The 20,139-nt window shown below is 40.6% G+C and overlaps 6 protein-coding genes across 8 annotated transcripts; 3 read left to right on the top strand and 3 right to left on the bottom strand.

The window, feature by feature from the left end:
- Nucleotides 1-932: 932 nt before the first annotated feature.
- On the top strand, nt 933-2,845 carry LOC104821149. Of its 2 annotated transcripts, XM_019203394.1 has the most exons (3): nt 933-1,058; nt 1,191-2,339; nt 2,452-2,845. In XM_019203394.1, the coding sequence occupies exons 1-3, from the start codon at nt 1,056-1,058 to the stop codon at nt 2,638-2,640; spliced, it is 1,341 nt and encodes a 446-aa protein (XP_019058939.1). In that variant the 5' UTR covers nt 933-1,055; the 3' UTR covers nt 2,641-2,845. The 2 variants fall into 2 exon arrangements, with proteins under 2 accessions (XP_019058939.1, XP_019058940.1); XM_019203395.1 differs by lacking the exon at nt 933-1,058 and having other exon boundaries at nt 1,143-2,339.
- Nucleotides 2,846-3,062: 217 nt separating this feature from the next.
- Nucleotides 3,063-4,932, bottom strand: LOC104820795. The gene is made up of 3 exons (XM_010551408.2): nt 4,564-4,932; nt 3,422-3,683; nt 3,063-3,316 (listed from the first exon to the last, which is right to left on the bottom strand). Exons 1-3 carry the CDS (start codon nt 4,705-4,707, stop codon nt 3,252-3,254), a joined length of 471 nt encoding a protein of 156 aa, XP_010549710.1. The 5' UTR covers nt 4,708-4,932; the 3' UTR covers nt 3,063-3,251.
- A 708-nt stretch (nt 4,933-5,640) lies between these two features.
- On the top strand, nt 5,641-8,108 carry LOC104820794 (cation/calcium exchanger 2). The gene has a single exon (XM_010551407.2). It carries the CDS (start codon nt 6,211-6,213, stop codon nt 7,885-7,887), a length of 1,677 nt encoding a protein of 558 aa, XP_010549709.1. The 5' UTR covers nt 5,641-6,210; the 3' UTR covers nt 7,888-8,108.
- An 818-nt stretch (nt 8,109-8,926) lies between these two features.
- Nucleotides 8,927-11,144, bottom strand: LOC104820793 (cation/calcium exchanger 1). Its single transcript, XM_010551406.2, has one exon. It carries the CDS (start codon nt 10,951-10,953, stop codon nt 9,217-9,219), a length of 1,737 nt encoding a protein of 578 aa, XP_010549708.1. The 5' UTR covers nt 10,954-11,144; the 3' UTR covers nt 8,927-9,216.
- A 3,177-nt stretch (nt 11,145-14,321) lies between these two features.
- Nucleotides 14,322-17,181, top strand: LOC104820792 (microfibrillar-associated protein 1). Of its 2 annotated transcripts, XM_010551405.1 has the most exons (4): nt 14,322-14,528; nt 15,128-16,325; nt 16,668-16,787; nt 16,890-17,181. In XM_010551405.1, exons 2-3 carry the CDS (start codon nt 15,136-15,138, stop codon nt 16,777-16,779), a joined length of 1,302 nt encoding a protein of 433 aa, XP_010549707.1. In that variant the 5' UTR covers nt 14,322-14,528; nt 15,128-15,135; the 3' UTR covers nt 16,780-16,787; nt 16,890-17,181. The 2 variants fall into 2 exon arrangements, with proteins under 2 accessions (XP_010549707.1, XP_010549706.1); XM_010551404.2 differs by having other exon boundaries at nt 16,668-17,179.
- A 92-nt stretch (nt 17,182-17,273) lies between these two features.
- On the bottom strand, nt 17,274-20,074 carry LOC104820791 (BTB/POZ and MATH domain-containing protein 4). The gene is made up of 4 exons (XM_010551403.2): nt 19,603-20,074; nt 18,246-18,591; nt 17,860-18,127; nt 17,274-17,725 (listed from the first exon to the last, which is right to left on the bottom strand). The coding sequence occupies exons 1-4, from the start codon at nt 19,968-19,970 to the stop codon at nt 17,553-17,555; spliced, it is 1,155 nt and encodes a 384-aa protein (XP_010549705.1). The 5' UTR covers nt 19,971-20,074; the 3' UTR covers nt 17,274-17,552.
- Between the last annotated feature and the right edge of the window lie 65 nt (nt 20,075-20,139).

The raw sequence follows: 20,139 nt of genomic DNA, 5'->3' as shown, positions 1-20,139 counted from the left end.
AGAGAAAAAAAAAAGATTGAAGATAATATAAACAATACATGAATCATGGCATATTAATTGCAATTAAGAAATGGTTTAGAGAATAATAAAAGAAGCTTAGACGTATAAATAGGAATCGTGAGGTGTGTGGGGAACTTGGGTTCCAAGGGAGAGAAAACTTAGAGAGAGAGAGAGAGAGAGAGAGAGAGAGAGAATTAGAGAAAAGGTAAGGAAAACATTGTGGCTGATGCATTGTCTAGACGATACACGTTGTTAACTTCTTTGGATGCGAGAATGCTAGGGGTTGAACATATTAAGGAGTTGTACGAATCTGATCAGGAATTCCAAGATGTGTTCAAGGCATGTGAAAAGGTTGCAAGTGGAAAATATTATCGGTTTGAAGGATATTTATTCCGTGAGAACAAACTTTGTGTGTCTAACTGTTCTATGCGAGATTTGCTTGTTCAAGAGGCTCATGGAGGCGGTCTCATGGGACATTTTGGAGTGGCCAAGACCTTGTCAAATTTTCAGGAACACTTCTATTGGCCAAATATGAAGAGAGATGTTGAACGGGTGTGTGGAAGATGCATGAAGTGCAAGAAGGCGAAATCCAAGGTACAACCCAATGGTATGTATACGCCTTTACCGATTCCCAGTGCACCATGGATTGATATTTCAATGGATTTTATTGTTGGGCTGCCTAGAACTAGGACTGGGAAGGATTCTGTGTTTGATTCAAGAGCCAAGAACTTCTTCTTCTTCAACTGCCTTCAAGGTCTCTCTCTCTCCCTCTCTCTCTGAATCTCTGTTTCAAGAACCAAGGATCTCTCTCTCGCAAGAACCGAGAAAGAACCTCTATTGCTGTGTGTATACAAATACATATATATATATACATCCCTATCCGGATTGACCATTCTCTCTCTCTCTCTCTCTCTCTCTCTCCTCAACCCCACCCTTTGGCTCTGTATCTTCTTCTTCTCTCTCTCTTCGATTCTCTGCTCTGTTTCTCCTTCTCCTTCGTCTCTGCCCTCTGCGGAAAGAAAACTGAGCTCTTCTTTCTCGCTTATCCTTTCTCCATGGTGCTTGCTCCGCCGCATTTTACCCTAATATGTTCAACTTCCCCCTGCATTAGCATCATTTCACATGTATCGGCTTCACACCCGATGATTCTTTCTCCAAGATACCAACTTTTTCCCGTTTTTGTTTTGCAGGAACAAGAAGCAACGAGAAATCCGTCCACACAGCCATCGGCGACAAGCCGATTCAGCAGAAAGCTCTTCAAGGGAATGTTCTTCTCGCAACTCACCCTAGTCTCGGTCTTGGTGATCGTTCTCACCATTCGGGGTCTCATCTCTGCTGATTCACACCACTTCCACCCGAAGAAATGGTACCCTCCTCTGCTAACCTCGGTCGCTGTCTCGGGAACTCTATCTCTAGCATGGCAATGCATCTTTCTATGGAAGGCATCGGCTACACTAAAAGCAGCCTTCTATATTAGCCCCATATTCACCTGCTCGGTCGGGATCATGCTCGTTCTTACCAACTCGACGCCTGTTGCTGCCATTGGAGCCCTTTTCGTATTCTTTTCCATTGTTCAGTCTCTCTATGCTTGTTGGATCACAGAGAGGCTCGAGTATGCCACCAAAATACTATCATCCGCCACCCTTATCCCACCTGCAAAAACCAATGCAATTGTCAGCTTATCGGTAATCGTGGGCGTTTTGTACAGCGGATTCTTGGTCACGGGAATTGGAGGAGCTACTTCGACACGAACGAATTTAGACATCTTGTTCATCTCCTTAATCGTGATAAGTCTGGCGTGGACAATGCAAGTTCTCAAGAACATACAAGAAGTGACCATATCCAGGGCAAGATACATAAACTTCACATGTGGAGAAGACATGGATACATGCAATGCGTTTCGAGTAACGGTTAAAACCTTGCTCGGGAGCGTCTGCATCGGATCAACCATAGTTCCACTCATTGTATTTGCCAGGGGAATGGCCAGGAGCTTGAAACTGCTCACCACAGGCGGAGAGAATTTCATGTGTTTCTACGCCGATTGCTGCCTAAACGTCGCCAATACACTGATTACGTTCGGAAACAGATGGGGGTTTGTTCATGTGGGGATTTACGATAAAGGGTTCGTGGACGCGTCAACTGATATTTGGCATATGTTCAGAAGGATCGAAGGGTTTGAGCAACTAATCGACTCAGACCTCACTGGCTCGTTCTGTTTCCTCAGCGGTGTAATCGTGGGTGCAATATCTGCACTCACCGGAGGAATATGGGTCCTGCTCATTCATAAGGACTACACTCTGGAAGTGACTCTCTACGCTTTCATCATCGGGTATTTCGTGGTAAGAAATCATATTATAAGCTCATTCTCGAACCTAGATACGAGATACTAATCCTAAAAATGTTAAAAGGTATCAACTTGCTAAGTATGTGTACCTGGTTTCTGTCGTGCAGTTCCGGGTAGCTTCGGCATGGCTGCAAGCATGTGTCTTGGCTTACTATGTCGCTTATGTCGAGGACCCGCATAACGCACGTTTTGATGCCACAATTCCACGTCGCATTCAACGGCTTCAAATGTACAATGCCCGGGATAATGACCGGGACAGAGCCCGGGATAGTGACGGCGAGATGTCTGAAATTTGATCACCAGGAACCACAAGTTCAAACATGAAGCAAAACAAGGAAAACAACCGAGTTGATGGAGTAAATAGCTAGTTTCCTTTTACAAGGGTTTAGGTTCATGCTTACAGATTCTATAGATAGACAAAGTTCATGCACCAAACACAAGCTAAGGGATGTGTGATGATGTATATACTCATTTGGTACCAATGGACACAGCCTTCTCCTTCCCAGCTTGTATTTTTTTTTTTATCGCCCACTCTATTGCCTGTTTCATAGTCTTCAGAAAGGGTACAATACAACTCAAGGCAGAAACAGGAAACAGGGTTGAAGTCAAGAAACTGAGATTCACGGTTCAGTGATGCAACTTGCAATCCTATTTCATTTAGAATAGAGAAAAAAAAAAGATTGAAGATAATATAAACAATACATGAATCATGGCATACTGTAGTCTGTAGATACTGGAATACATCTATATATATGTGTGTGATTTGTTGTTCATAAATCACCATAAGAAAACAGATTCCAACGATAAGATTCGAAAGGCTACTATGGAAACGAAACCTTAGTTTGAATTTCAAGACACATGAGCTAATACAGAGTCGAGAGAGAAAGCAAGAGAATCGAATAAGTCATCAGTGTCCTATGTGACCTCGCCCACCGCAGTCTGTGCACATAATGTTACCAGTCCCACCACAACCTACAATCAAAATATGAGATAAAGATGAACCTACTTGCATAAACAGATGGATAAGCAAGTTCAGCAAGGTGATCAGACAAATCCAAGTGCAGAATAGAGGCTTACCTAAGCAACGGACCTTCACAATGATGCCTTGGCTCTCCATTATCGAGTCAACGTACAAACCAGTGCCGGAGCAAGTGGCACAAAGCACTGCACCTTTGGCTTCGCAACAAGAGCATCGCTGATTGTCCCCAATCTCTTTTTCAGACAGAGACAGTCCGACCGGCTCCTCAATTCTCTCTTCCGGTATTGGCTTGTCATAACAGAACATAGACTCGAGACTGCTTCTTTGTCTGTTCATGTCTCTTTTTAAGCATGAACCACCCTATGAGATCGGTGAATTTCCTCATGTTAGAAAGAAGTGTTTTAACTAGATAACTGATGCATGATTACGCATGCTTACACCAGACTACCAAAAAAAAATGTCCTGGCTATCACAACCCGAAAAAACAGATAGTGATGTACATAAAAAGTAATCTAGAGAATTTGATGCCTTAACAAGTTAAATCACTCAGTTATTTACGATAACAAGCTTTAGGAGAAAGATGAACCCGAGGTTAAAAATCTTAAAGCCACTTCTCAAAGGCCCTTCTGAAATGGCACCATTTCGCAATTGAAACAGACTCTCTACGACACCAAAACCAAGCCTTTCCCTCGAAACAATGATACGGAGCTATCAAAAGGAAGGCATCAGCAAGATTTATGATCGTTGTTCGCTACCTTACCTAGATCAACGCTCCTATTGCATACAGGTTCGTGATTAGGATAAACTCCAGACACAAGAGGGCTATGCCCAGAAGAAATGCTCTCACAACAATGGTTCAATAACTAGATCCATATGTAAAGCTATTTACTGGGACAAGAAATGTGCTTGAATATTGGATCACTTCTCAAGTTACACATCTTTTGTACACTCGGCAACGAAATTCCCCATTTTTATTCCACAGAATCATTCCACTATTTTCAATACCAACACCAACGTTAATCCAGATACTCAAAACCATCGTCGTCATCCAGACAGCTGCTCAAGTACATTGGAATAGTTCATGATTTTCCACGAGAAATGGAAAGAAAGCTCAAAGCAGTATGAACGAGAAACCCAAATGCAGAAACGTCTAAATTTATCACTTTTCAAGCGTATAAATTTGCCATGAGAATTAAAGAGATTCTAGGAACGGAAGTTGGGAAGGTTAAATACAGAGAACCTTGAGAGATGCCGAAGGAGAACGAGAACACATTCTTATGGTGGGAACGAATCCAGCGGTCGGAAATTCACGGCGGACTCCACCGGTGACGTTCGAGTTCGCAGGAAAAGTCGGTAGATAAGCAGAATTCAAAGCGGAAATCATCTTCGGAAGCCACAGATCGTCGAATGAAAACGAGAAATGGAAACAAAATTGAAATTTGGGAAAAGATGGATGTTCAAATCGAGAATCTGAAATCGGGAGAAGAGCTTTGGAGAAATCGCCGCTCGAAGGCTTTCGACCTGTAGTGGTTTCGCGGCTCCAAATGTTAACAGACGAGACGACACTTCCGCTGGTCCGAACCAGACCTGTTCGGACCAAACAGATTGAATTGATGGTTCATTCCTGGTTTTCGTGAACCGAATCCGAGTTGTATGTTTCGGCTATTTTCTTTTTTCTTTTTCCAAAATTCATATATAAAATTAAAATTAAATATAATTTTAGATATTCGGTGTTTAAAAAGTATTGTCTTAATTCACAATCAAGCCGATTCTTTGGTTCCTTTACATCTTTACTTGCTAAAAAAGCAAAGTTGATTTTACACCTCGCATTAATTTGTATTAACCTTTTTATCCATTATCACTAATTGGTTTAATTTCCGGTTTACAAGCAAGGGCCCCCTTGCTATTTTCAATAATTAATTTCAGGTAAAACCGACAATGATCATTCACGTAACTTTATCCCAAACTATTTTTTTTATTGAGTTTTTAGTTAAATATTTGGTATTTAAACATGAGATCAACGTCCAAATTACGATATTATATCAGAAATTTAAAACTTTTTAGTGCGAATTTGAATGCAAATCGACACCAAGGATCCGACCGGTTTATCGAATGTGTGATTTTGGATTGATTGTTCGAGTGCTATTTTATTGATCCCATATAATTAGTTATTAAACCAATCCGGTTTATTTTCAATTGATCGTGTTTACTGCTTAAGCACTACACCAAATTTTCTCGAGAAAATTAATTTTTTAAAATGATCCTTCGTATTTTGAGAAATTAATCGACTTGCCCACGGTTTTCCTTTCGTTTTCTCCGAAACGTTCATGGGAATGGAGGACGACGCTTGATCGATAACGAAGCCGACACCTGTCCTCTTCTTCGTTCCCAAAAAGAAAAGGCTAAGGAATGAACTTTTCTCTGACGGTGGTTTTAAAGTGAGTGTGTTTTCTTCTTCTTCTTCTTCTTCTTCTTCTTCTTCTTCTTTCCCATTAACTTCGTTTCTCACAGAGCCAGAGAACCGGAGATTCTGTCCATCTCGGTTTACGGTTGAAAGATTTTCCGTTCCCAAAATTCTGTTATTTTTCCAAAAAAAAAAGGTTAGTTCTTTTCTTCTTCCGGATCGAGTTCGTGTGCGCAACCCATTTCGTTTCTAAGGGCGATTGATGATGATGATGATGACGATTATACCCGATTGGTGTTTCGTTTTCGTTTGAGGGAAAAGGGTTGATTTTACATGCTTTTAGGAGGGAACCCAGTTAATTGTTTGTTGATTTTCGACGAAATCCTAATGCTTTTTAATGTTCTCTGATGAAAGGTACTTAATTTTTCTTTTTTTCTCGTCATTTTGATTCCGGGTTTCTGGGCACCGCTGGGTTTTCCTTTGATGGGTTATCTGTCTTCCTCGAGATATGTTCGTTTCTTGAACATCTCCTTCGTTGTCATCTCTTGTGTTCTATTGATCTTTTCTGCGAATCCGGCTGATTTCCCTGTCCAAAGAAACACTGTCCTAAATCCTAATCCTGAGAACGACTGTAGTGTCCTGAAAGACTTGCATGACTACAAATCCAAGTGCCTTCACCTGAAATCCATAGGCCCGTGCGTTGATCAAGGTTTCATAGACTATCTATCGTTTTTGTACTGCAATTTCGATGGATTTCCAGTGTTGGGTCAGTTTCTCCTGTTCCTCTGGCTCCTTGTCCTGTTCTATCTGTTGGGTGACACAGCATCAGAGTACTTCTGTTGTTCTCTCGAGAGTCTGTCAAAGTTGCTTGATTTGTCTCCAACTATAGCCGGTGTGACCTTGTTGTCACTTGGCAATGGAGCGCCTGATGTGTTTGCGAGTTTGGTCTCTTTCATGGGCAAGTCAGGGGGCACTTATGATGTTGGTCTGAACACAGTTGTGGGAGGTGCCTTCTTTGTCTCCTGTGTTGTGGTTGGAATAATAAGCATCTTGTTACACCAGGAACACGTCCACATTGAAAAAAATGCGTTTCTGAGGGACATTTGCTTCTTCCTCATGGTTATTGCATCATTGGTCGTGATTTTGGTCCATGGAAAGATCAATCTTTTGGGGGCAATTGGGTTCTGTTCGCTGTATGCTGTGTATGTGGTCATTGTGTATCTCTACTGGAGGTTCGGAAGAGAGGCTTTTGAATTTGATCCCGAGTCAATCCACCGGAATGATGTGAGGGAACCGATCTTGCAGAAAGACAGAACTGTTCACATTGAGGAGAGGGTGTTTGAAGAGGCCTGTAGGACAGAAGGCAGTTCCGAGAGAAAGTATTGTTGTAGACTGCTGATCCGAGCTATCGAACTGCCTCTTAACCTGCCTAGAAGATTGACAATTCCTGTTGTGAGTGAAACCAAATGGTCTAAACCGATAGCAGTTGCCTCAAGCACATTTGCTCCGATCCTTCTGGCATCCCTATGGAACTGGGCCTGCAGTGGAATGGGCGTGGATACAAGCCTTGCTTACGGGATTGGGTGTTTTCTCGGCATAGTTCTTGGTTTCCTTGCGTCAGCGAAAACCGAGAAATCAAACCCGCCAAAGAGATGGCTACTGCTTTGGCTGATAGGTGGTTTCGTGATGAGCATGACATGGACATACATCTCGGCTCAAGAGCTGGTGGCTCTCTTAACCTCATTAGGGTACGTTTTCGGGATAAGCCCTTCAATCTTAGGATTAACGGTCCTCGCCTGGGGCAACTCCTTGGGGGATCTGATAACAAACGTGACAATGGCGCTTCACGGCGGGACTGAAGGCGCCCAGGTTGCGATATCAGGATGTTACGCAGGTCCTATATTCAATACCCTTTTCGCCCTCGGGATATCGCTCGTGGGATCGACGTGGAGGATCCACCCGACGAGCATCGTGATCCCGATGGAGCCGGAGCTGTTGGAGAGCCTAGGGTTCTTGGTTGCAGGGCTTGGCTGGGCAATGGTGATGCTGACCAGGAACAGGATGAAGCTCAGTGGAGTGATGGGCATTGGGCTTTTGGTAATTTACTTGGCTTCTTTGTCCCTCAGGCTTGTCCAAACCATTGCAGAGTCTTCTCACTAACTACACACGTTTTTTTTTTCTATAAAATGAAAGTGACAAACGTAGGGGTAGTATAGTATGTATGGTATGGTCGATGACATACATAGAGATGATTGTTCAAATCGACGGCTTGTGTATATACATATTCATATATATATATATGTATATATGCATTGAAAATTCTTCTGTAACGATTGTATTTATATATATATATCTGATTATGTGGTTGTGGTAATGTCAAAGTTGGATGCTTTCGTTTCTCATCTTCTTTCTTTCGTATATATGCCCGAGTGATGCAATTGATTTGATGTGGATTCTTTTTCTTGTTTTTTTCTCCAATAGAGATAATCTGTCATCACAATACATATATATGTATCCGCCCCAAGCGGTTTTATGTATATGTATGTATGTGTATGTCTGAAGTTAGTTGGATGAGGAGTGGACCCTACAAGAACACATTAAAATCAAATCCCTAATCTTGAGGAACTCGTCGAAACGCGTATCATCAAAATTGTGAAATGATACTTGGACCGACATCGCTTGTCTTCTTTCGCCCATTTGCACTCCGCGTGAAGCTTCTCTCTCTCTCTCTCTCTCCTTTTGCTGGATTTTCTATTAAGAATTCATGATCACGTTTTTTTTTTCTTTATATAAAATTTCTATCAACATACATTTTTTATATGAATAAGATTTTACAATATTTTGGCATAGTATGAGAGGCTGGTGTTTTTTTTTTAAATTTCTACAATATTCTTGTAACGTGAATTAAATGTGTTTTTTTATTATATTACCGGGATTTCAATTTTTTTTCTGATAATTTAGAAGTGAATTTTGGTCCGACTACATCATCTATAGAATCGGAGAAATCCATACGAATAAACTTTTCTAAGTGAAGATTCGAATCCGAATTAGAAACGAGTCATCTAATTTTGGATTATTGAGATTTCAATTTTATTCCTAATAACCAGTCCAAGTGATAATTCTAGTGGGACATAAAAAAAAGGTGATAATTCTAGAAGATACCCTTGTTGAATGGAAATTCGAATTGAGAACCGTCGCATTATTACGTAGGGTCCATGAACCAATGAATTGAACCTCTCCAATGTTTCGAAGTCGATACATAGCTTTGAGTTCGACATGTTTCGTAACACAACAAACGTCGAGCTCTCTATCCACACATGTCGCAAAAGGACAATGATATGATACTCACGCCATCTTGTTCATAATCATCATTATTATTTCAAAAAAAAAACAAAAGAGAAAAAAAAAAGCCGTCTTTATGGACTGCATATTCATTCATATACATATAATTTGTATCATTCAATCGAGAAAAAAAAATTGCATATTAATTCATCGGTCGATATCAATGGCTCCGAAAACCCTCGCCAATCTCAAGAAGAGAAAGCAAAGATAGATAGCGACCAAACCTCCACCAACAAGCTTGTCCAATCTCATTTTCTTCTTTGGCACTATCACAACTGCCCAAAGCAATCCCACCATCAAGAACCCTAGTGTCTCGAGCAACGTGTCGTCCTTTGGCATTGTATACGCCCTCGGATATTCGGCCAATGAGGACATGACAAGTGGCACCCCCAGTCCAATCACGGTGTTGAACAGCGGCCCTGCGTAGCAGCCGGACAGTGCCACCTGAGCTCCGTCCATTCCGCCGTGCATGGCTACTGTTACGTTGGCGATTAGGTCGCCTAGAGAGTTGCCCCATGCAAGGACGGTCAGCCCTAATACTGAAGGGCTTATCCCAAAGATGTTCCCTAACGAGACTAGCAAAGCGACCAGTTCTTGCGCTACGATGTACGTCCACGTCACACTCATTGTGAACCCTCCCAGAAGCCAAACCAGCGAGAATTTCTTCGGCGGCTTGGCTCTTTCCGTGGTTAGGAATGCTATGATGCCGAACACCAATCCGATTGATCCCGATATTACGTATAGGTTGATGTTTCTCGACCGGCTGTTCATGGAACTGTAGAGTTCCGTCAGTAGAACCGGCGCAAGGGCCGTGGATGCCACTGCACAGGGTCTCGACCATCTTTCTTCCCCGACTATGGGAATCGTCAGTCTCCTCGGGAGATATAACGGCAGTCCTAAGATATTAAGCGACACCGAGAGGCAAGATCTAGACTTTCTTGGCGGGTGATCAAGATTCAGGATCTTGAATTCTTGTTCTTGAATCCCGGGTGCATGAGCTGTTTTCTTGGGCGAAACCGGTTTCTCGTCATCGACGTAGCCGAGTAACGGAATGCCCATTTCAGCTAATTCCTCCTTGCTCCTCTGAATCAACTCGGGCTTGAGTTTCTTGCTGTCGAAGAAATGTGAGACCGACAAGAACCCTACATAGATGAAGTAAATGGAAACGTAACAGAGAGCAACCCAGATGGTTACTTCGCCGAAGAAGATGATCAAGCAGAGACAACCTAGAGAGATCAGAAGAAACACAACGTCTCGGATGAAGCTGCTTTTGTCTATGGAAACATCTCGGGATCCAATCAACACACATATCGTCCCGACAACGAAACTGGAGACGAAAAAGGCGCCGCCCAAGACAGAATTCAGCCCGAAATCGCCATTGTTGGACCTCGCGAAGGAGGCGACGCTCGAGAAAACGTCCGGAGCTCCGTTTCCGAGAGAGAGAAGCGTGACGCCAGAGATGGTCGGAGACAGTTTCAAGAACTTGGATAAACTGTCCAAAGATGGACAGAAGTAACTCGCTGCTGTATCGCCCAGCAAGTAAAACAGAGCAAACAACCAGCTCGTAAGAACAAGATGACCCAGAACAGGGGAATTCCCGAAAACGCAGTAAAATATGCCAAGATAGTCTATGTAACCCTGTGGTCGACAATCAGATTGAGTTCTAACATAAGAACACTTCGACCAGTGGTCGGAGAGACCGGCGAGTCCGCCGCCGCAGCCGTCGCCAGAGAGAGAATTCTGGGTTTTGAGGACTAAAACTGCTTGATTTTGGCCGCGGAGAGAATGAGGAACGAAGTGGAGATAGATGAGGAAGATGAAGAAGACGTTGAGGAGAAGAGAGATGGAGCGAGAATTCAGAGGCGAGGAGAAAAGGCTTGCCATTCAAGGAGAACTGAAGTTGAGGATAGTGATGATGCCGGGGGTTAGGTTTTTGGATATAATAATGAGGAAATCAGATTTTCCTATGTATTTTTTTAAAAAAATTAATTCCTACGTGTTATTTTTGGACAATATCTGATTTTTTTCATTTTGTACGAGAAATTAAGTGGGGAAGGTTGTATTCTATATATTCTTTTTTTTTTGGATAAAAATTCTATACACAACATACATACATATATGTATATATAATGGTTTTATGGCACCATTAACTCGAAACCCTAATTATCCACTTTTATTAATTACTCGACCAAACGTTTGCACTGAAATTAGGTCTATGGATAAGAATCGGTCGTGTAAATGTTATATAATTTTGAAATTACAAAATTATATATAAGATGTATTAGGGAATAGAAAAAAAAACATCGGTAGCTATGCATGATACATAGCCTAATAATCGGCCAACCTTTTTGTAATTTACTCCACAAGCCTGATGATGACTGCATGTGCAAATGTTTTCTTCACAGAGTTTTATTGCTTCAAAATCCAAAATTACCAAATGTACATAATTAACATGGAGTTACTTTGCATTTATTTTCCATTATCTCGATTCGTATTTTCATGGAATCGTGTATATATATATGCGCGTATTTACAAATGCACAGATACAAGCGTGTGTATGTGTATGTATATTATATTATATCTGTGACCCCGAAAATTGGATAAAAAAAGGGAAGGGACACGAATATATTTGAAAATAAAATACAATAAATTAAATGATATATATATATATATATATATAGGTCGAACATCATGCTAGGGCATACGTGTGCAAGTGCGTGGTGTTCATACGTATATTCAATGGAGGTAATAGAAACTTTTTTTTTATGTGAATTTACATTCATTCAAGAATAATACCCACGCAACATGATTTAATCATAACTACGCCTACATTTATTTGAAATTTATTTTAGAATATATATCAGAAAATATTCACATAAATCTTTCAGTTGAATATGCAAAAAATTAATAATATAGTATATATATGCCACCAATGATTTATAAGCTAAATAGATTTATTTTACTTGTTCTGAAAAAAAGTTATCAAATCTGGTTAACGTGGATTCCTTTCCTTTAACGGACCACGAACACTGCTAATTAAATTAAATTAATCGCTACAATAACGTTATAATAAGATCGGAAACTCCAAACCCTAAAGATCGACACGATTAATCATGCATGTTCGAGACGTAATCCCAACCTATGATCACGACACTTCTTGATAATCCATATCAGTCTTTTTCACATAATTAATATTTAATATAACGTATTATTCTCGAATTAAGTGTTGCATTAAATAATATCAAATACGTCCACGTCATCAAACGACGTCATCTACATAAACAAAAAATCAAGATCCGACGAATAATACAAAGAAAAACACACGTATTTCAGTTCTTCTCTTTCATGTTTATATAGATATTGACTTTTAACTACGAGTGTTTTAAAATTATTACATACATAAATTAATTAATCTAAAAAGTATTACGCGCATCAAAATAATAAAATTGGACCTCTCACGTAAGAGAAACTATCCAAAATTCTGTAAAGATAGAAATTGAATTGAAAAATATTGGACTGTGCAATCTATTTTTTTATATAAAAAAAATCAAATGAATATCGATATGTCGCCACGAAGGGGGACAATATCAATATTTACCATTTTCTTTTCTTTTGAAAACATTTTCTAAAAAAATTTGGGTAATTAAAGATTCGGTATTTTCATTTCATCCAGCTGTCAGCGATTGCGTAGTGCCAAGAAGCAGTACACAAATAAATTAACGGATAATGCAATAATGCAGCCGGTTCGTGGTTATCAACGTACCGAATTTAGAAAAAGTGTAATCACGTGGGCGAGATCAGCTTGAATTAGGTATTTGCCAAAGACGTTTTTACCTGTCATACACATTTTTCATTGATTCGTATATATGCCCATAATATATGTATATGCCGAGAGGGGCCTAGGTACGTGAATGTCATAAATATGACGGCCACTATAGGTTTATAATGCCTAATTTGGGCTAACAAAGCGAATCTTTTTTTGTACTAGTGAATGAATTGTCACGATGATATATCATCATCATCATTATTATTATTATTATTATTATTATTATTATTATTATTATGGTGATAGTGAGGCAGTGAGACATGGATAATATATATGCATATTAAAATCTAACATAATGTGCGATTGATATCCGATCATAATATTATTATTAGAAATAAATATTATTATTTTTTATTATTTGTCTGATAAGATCCGCTCAAATATAAAAAATATCGATGCATAAATACTAGATAAATATTTAATTTTAGATTTCTGAATCATAATCATAGTAATTTAAATACGTTTCAACCAAAGTAATATAATTTCGTCATTAAGAGTGATACACTAATCCATCTTTGGATCTAAATTAATGTTATAAAATTTCATATATATATATACATATAATTGGAATCCTATGACAAACAATAATTCCATGTATTTGGTAGGGATGGATGCATGTGGTCTCGAGGCTTCAAAAATGGATATTGTGAAGATGTTAGACATCAAAATGGTCACGTCACGTTAATGGCTTGCAAATTTGCAAACAAAAACGAATAAAATCGAAGCCTAATTTAGGCACGGGCTTTCTTAATATGATTAGACAGTTTTTGTGCCTCGAGAATGTGATTGTTAACCCTAAACATCGTTAATAATAATAATAATATTATATCTAATCTAATGTACTACAAAATTCACTTAATCTATGTAATATATTTGAGAATTTTGTAATCTTTAATTTGTTTCTAAATTATCTCAAAGCATCTATCAATCTCGATAAAATTATCATGCAAGAACCTATACGTATATAATATTCTATCAGTCTAAAAATTATAAAATAAAAAATATGCGAGTTTCGAATATTGCCTTTTTTTTTCTTCTTCTGAAAAATTCAGAGATATTCCAACAGTTTAGATGGAATACATTCATAATATTCCATAATTGAAAATAAAGCGATGGGCTTTATTTTTCTCGCAAGGCCCATTGGGTAGGATAAATGATCAAATGGGCCTTAATAGCACTTTAGGCCATATTTTAATTTTCCTTACAAAAACCCAATTAACCGGAAAATCATCCGGTTTAATGTTTAAATTAAACAAAATGATTCACTGCTCCGTCTGGTGGAAGGGCCCATTTCCAATATTGGGTCAAATATCTTGAATTTTCTTCATATCGGTTAATCTAAAAGCCCATTAAAGGCCCACTCAGCCCAGTGTTAATTACGGTATTTTTCTACTCTCTCACATTTTCAAGAAAAAAGCATCGGAAAATAGATCTCAAGCGTACGTATTAATTGACTCCCGTGCGGCGGAGCAAACTTCGACGGCTCCGACCACCATCCCATCTGTCGTCGTATCCATCTCCCGCCGTTCCGAACTGTTAGGGTTTGTGGAGTTTTTTCAATCTGAGATTCTTACAAGCGCCTGATATCCTTGCGGAATCGTAGGCGGAGGAGTTCGCTTTGTCTCATTCTCTGGTATAGTGTTTTTTTTTTTTCTGTTGTGCTAGGGTTTCTTCGAATCATTTTTTTCTTGAAGAATGTTGTGTTCTTACGCAATTGTCTTTTCCTCAAAGCTAGAAACACTAGTGATTCTGTTCACAACTTTTGTTAGGGTGATCTGCTCGCAACTCCACTAGGGTTCCGAGAGCGTTTGCGAAATGTTTTGTTTTGGTTCTGTGGTGAATTGATGGGTTTTCCTCAAAATTTTGATATTTGATGGTTTTGGTTGATAGAGTAAAGGATATTGTGTGTTGGGCTTCTCAGCTTTGTTTGGTTACTAATATGTTGCGAGGATTTCATGGATCTTTTTTTCGAATCTTTTGAGTAGAGTTTGTTTGCTCTCTCATTCTCGTTTTTCACTGAATATTCCTTTGTTGTTATGTATATCGCTCGATGGCTTTTGGTGAACTACAGATGCTAGGGGCCAGTTTGGATTTAATTCCTTGGTTTCTTAATGATAACTAATTAAGTAAACCCTTTTTGTTTGCACGAAATATAGCTTAAGGATTTGGCTTTCTTCTTGTTTGTTTTCCTAAATGGCTCAAATTTCTGATGTGATCGACCCATGCTTGCAGAAACAAAGATGTCGGTCACAGCGGGTGTTAGTGATACTATAATTGCGATTAGGGAAAAACTGAGAGGAAAGATTGGCCAGACAAAGGTGAAAAGGTACTGGCCTGGAAAAGCTCCCGAGTGGGCTGAGGAAGCTGATGATGATGAGGATGTTAGGATGCAGAGAGCAGCTGCTGTGGAGAGAGCTTTCCCGAAGCTGCTGGATTCAGGGGTTGCTGGGAAGGACGATCCGAGGCTGCGTCGTCTAGCGGAGAGCAGAATAGAAAATCGTGAAGAGCTTAGAGCTGATCATCGGAGAATCAGACAGGCTGAGATTATTTCTACAGAAGAAGAGTTTGGGAAACAAGAGATAAGAGATGAGGAAGAGGATGAAGATGCCTTGGAAGAAAGAAGGAGAAGAATCAGAGAAAAAAATCTTAAGAGAGCACAAGAAGAAGCTGCTCTACTTCCGGTGGAAGAAGAGGAAGAAGAAGAGGAAGAAGAAGAGGAGGAGGAAGAGTCAGAGTATGAGACTGATTCAGACGAAGAGATGCCAGGTATGGCAATGGTAAAGCCCGTCTTTGTGCCCAAAGCTGAGAGAGACACAATAGCTGAGCGTGAACGACTTGAGGCTGAAGAACAAGCCCTTGAGGAATTAGCCAAGAGAAAGTTGGAGATAAGGAAAAAGGAGACAAAACAATTAGTGGTTGAGGAGGTAAGGAAGGATGAAGAGATTCAGAGGAACATGGAAATGGAAGAAGCGAATATCGCTGATGTGGACACTGATGATGAGATGAATGAAGCAGAGGAGTACGAAGTTTGGAAGACTAGAGAAATTGCCAGAATCAAGAGAGAAAGGGATGTGAGGGAAGCCATGGTAAAGGAGAGGGAAGAAATAGAGAAGTTGAGAAACATGACAGAGCAAGAAAGGAGAGAGTGGGAGAGGAAGAATCCAAAACCAGCAGGTCATCCGAAGCAGAAATGGAAATTCATGCAAAAATACTTCCACAAGGGCGCATTCTTCCAGTCAGATGCTGATGACCAGGCCGCATCGGTTGGAGCAGACGAAATTTTCCACCGTGACTTTTCTGCTCCAACTGGCGAAGACAAGCTGGACAGATCGATATTGCCTAAGGTCATGCAGGTCAAGCACTTTGGTCGCAGTGGGAGGACTAAATGGACCCACCTTGTCAATGAAGACACCACAGACTGGAATAGCCCGTAAGTCCATCTTTTTCTCGTCTTCAAATTGCCTGTTAATCTTTTTTTTTCTTGCACATTTGTTTCCAGATCCCTGGTTTGGAATTAATCAAATTCGTACCCCTGAAATCATTACTGATTTGGCAATTCAATTGATTATGACCCAATTTCAACTAGATCCCTCTTTGTTGAACATGTTCTCCTTAAAACCCAAGAGTCACATTTGCTTCCTGTTTGATAATGCATGCTACTACTTGAAATGGACAAACAGTGCACATGTTTCCATCATCCTGGTTGACAGATTTCGAAATCTTGTTTCAAGGGCCTCTGGTACATTAAGGGTGGTAATCTGTGATTTTGCAGGTGGACTTCGAATGACCCTCTACGTGACAAATACAATGCGAAAATGGCAGGGATGAATGCTCCTATATCCAAACCAAAAGGAAGCAAGAAAATGAAGGATTGGGAGAGCTAACTTCTATAGTACCCTACCGCCTCTGTGCTACATTCTATCTATATATCATGTCATTGGTAGAAGTTGGTCTTTTCTTCCACATGTATCTTTTACCCTGGACGTAATCTCAGGGGAAGCAAATACAGATGCCGTGTGGAGACCACTGATGGGGGGGCAGTTGCTGTGGAGAAAGCCAAGTGATACGAATCGGTTCACCATTATGCAACGGCCAGTTCATTTCGTGTGCTCAATTGGTCCCAACCCAAGGGCATGGAGACTTCTAACTAGGAGTTTGAACAATGGGTGTTTAGGATCTGCGAGCTGAATATTGATTCACTTGGAATCTCTTAGTTTGAACAATCCTTGGATCTCCATCTTATGTAAAATCATGCATCCAGTTTTAGCAGAACCATTTTATGTTTCTCCATTTCGTCTGATAAAGGCGTCGTTTATTCCAATCCAACATGTGTTCTCAGAAGCAACTCAACACAAGCCGTTTAGTAATATTGGCAGCATCGAGGTGGTCAAAAATTGTGTTATTACACAAGAAATGCATGCAGAGCCTCATTCAGCAGTACAATACCAAAGACTTGTGTTCGATCTTTGCTCAGCCAAACTCTGCCCAGAATTCCACTATTCTCTTTTATACAAAAAGAGAGTCATTGTTCTCTTTTCCATCAGGTTAGTTTGTCATTCTTACATCTACTTGCTCAATCTTCTGGCATGGGGTTGTTGTTGTTTTTCTACGGCTGTTGAACCCGCAGGCTCTGGCTTCTGTCTGGCCCTCCATTGGTCTAGTGCCTTGTGCTTCTGTCGTTTGTACCGTCTGAGAACTGCGCCCAGACGCTTCTCGTCTTCCCTCCACTCACCTCATCCTCTTCACACCCTGCAACTGTTTTCAGAAGCTCAGACTGCAATAAAGGGCAGTGCTCTCTCAGGTACGCAAACCCATCAGATCTCATCACAGCTGCAGTCAAATTCAGGACAACAACCGTTAATCTAGTTGGGCACAGTCTCGGATTCGAATCCATACAACACAGAAACAGTGCTCGATGACAGAGGAGAATGTCAAAAGCCAGTAATGAGTCTTCGGAAACATACCAACAAGATTTTCTGCTGCGAACTTGAGACAAACAGATTTTAAGGCGGAAGCATTGTGGCGGTCAGCAATGGCCAGAATGTTTGCAACAGAATTTACGGACAGACCCTTGCAGAGCACGGATTCACACATCAGGCTGAGCCTAGGTAACCTGTATTTATCAGCAGCCGCCAGCAACTTTGCAGCCAACGTGTCTGATGCCGATGAACCGGTAGTTGCCAACTCCATTTCTTCGACAAGGGCATCCTTGTAGATATAGTGCAGCAAAGCCTTCGATAAACAAATGCATCAAGAACAAAATTAAGAACCATAGAGATAAAAAAATGCAATGTGCTCATGGGTCTATATCATGTTTATACCTTGAGTCAGAAGTTGAAGACAAGTTTACCTTGAAAACCCTAGGTTCCATGTCAGTGACTTCAATTTCTCGGTCTTCATCTGCAGTCCCCTCGAGCAGCTCATTTTCGTAGACAGGTGAACGGGCAGCCAAGACCAACCTATGAGCACGGAACTTCTCGCCTGCCACATTAAATGTCACGTCTGAACCTTCCTCATTCTCCAGCAGCGTCCCAAAATGAGATCCGATATCAGATTCAGGGACATGGATCAGATGGTATCTCGGACAATCTGTTTCTGAAACCACAACTCCCACAGTGCAATTGATTTTCAGACAATCATCCTCGAGAAAATCAGATGCTTCTAGCATAGCTCTTCTGAAAAACCGCTTATATCCCCTGTAGAGGATAACAGTGAATATGCATTCATTCAATCAACAACTTTTCAAGAGAGAAAGACACATCAGAATGGGCAAGAAGTTAAACATGGATAGACAGATGTAGGATGCATACACGGGGATCAATCAATACAAGGAAGTGTACTGTGCCAACACAAACTTCCTGCCCCGAAATTAACCCTCGATCCGAAGACATACCCATCTAAATCAAATGAAGCAATGCATTGCCATGCAAACCATCCAAAGCCATATGTAAACATGCCAGAAAAAAGTTCAAAACTTTTACGCGAAGACAGGGCAAGCTATGGGCTGGTGAAACAGCAAGTATCAAATATTGGATTTTTCAAACATTCAGGCAATGTAATTGATCTCAAAATTTCCAGAGCTACTCATCTGAAATGTTGCATCTTTTTTTTAAAAAAGTTTCCTTACAATGCTTCAAGACAGGCATTTTCGTGACAATTTCAAATGAGACAAGCAAACAATTTGAGAAACCAAAGTCTATTGCTTCAGAGAAAAAACATTCTGACTTCGAAGGCTTTTCTCAATGCCAAATCATGCTTTTCTAACCTAACTTTCAGATCTATGCATATGTCTTCTGCTTAGTTCTCATGCGATCACGAAGAAAATCAAACGGATTGGGGACTTTGTCTGCCCTATCCTTGAAAGTGCTTCTCCAACCAAAGAATCTGCCCAAAATCTCAGCCATGATCTCATCTGCAAGAATGTTCCTTTTTTTTTTCTAGGTTACACATCCAGCTTCTCATGAAACCAAATCATATTTCAGAAATTTAACCACTGGCAATATCCCTATACTCCTATCCAAGCAAGGAAAAGGGCCCCCGGAAGAAAAAAAGATAACTTTGTTCTGATATCTCTCTCTTTCACTATGATGACCGCAAAAGAACTACAATGAAAGCAGTCATCTAAAATGGGTATCAAGCATAATTCGATTCTTTCCAAACCCTAGACAGCACAAAAATCAATTTCAAGAAGATCATGGAACACGAACCACATGCTTCCGCGGTACTTGAGGGTGTAGGGACCGCTCTCGAGGGGTCGATCGAAGTGGCTATGGACTTTATGCTTCCCTTTCCCGCTCTGATCGAGCAACGAAAGCTCAAACAGAGCCCTAACATCGGTGCCGTCGCTGGCGAGAGCGATGAACACCGACACGTACGCCGAATTATCCTCCGGATTCTTGCCGTCTGGGTAGAAGTAGATTGCCCACTGGTATCCTCCGACTTTGAAGGTGTCGCTCGCGATGTGTTTCCCGATTCCGATTCCTTTGGCCAATGAATAGCCCTCGATGGTGAAGCTATGCGATCCGTTTATGGTTTGTGTGACGGAGAGGGAAGTCGTCGTCGGTGGCGATGGCATTTCGATCTCCGCCCGGATTTTCTTGGGAAAGCGAGAAAATTTCGGAAGAAGAAGTTATGAGGATATATATATATATGTATGTATGTATGTATGTATGTATGTTTAGCAACGTAGTTTGGTGGGGTTTTACCACTTTGAATCTAAACTCTCACAACATGCGTTTTGGTTT

Source organism: Tarenaya hassleriana, unplaced genomic scaffold, assembly GCF_000463585.1.
Source record: "Tarenaya hassleriana unplaced genomic scaffold, ASM46358v1 Cleome32, whole genome shotgun sequence".
Lineage (NCBI taxonomy): Eukaryota > Viridiplantae > Streptophyta > Magnoliopsida > Brassicales > Cleomaceae > Tarenaya > Tarenaya hassleriana.
The sequence above is the reverse complement of the archived record's forward strand: the minus strand, read 5'-3'. Positions and strand labels throughout refer to the sequence as shown.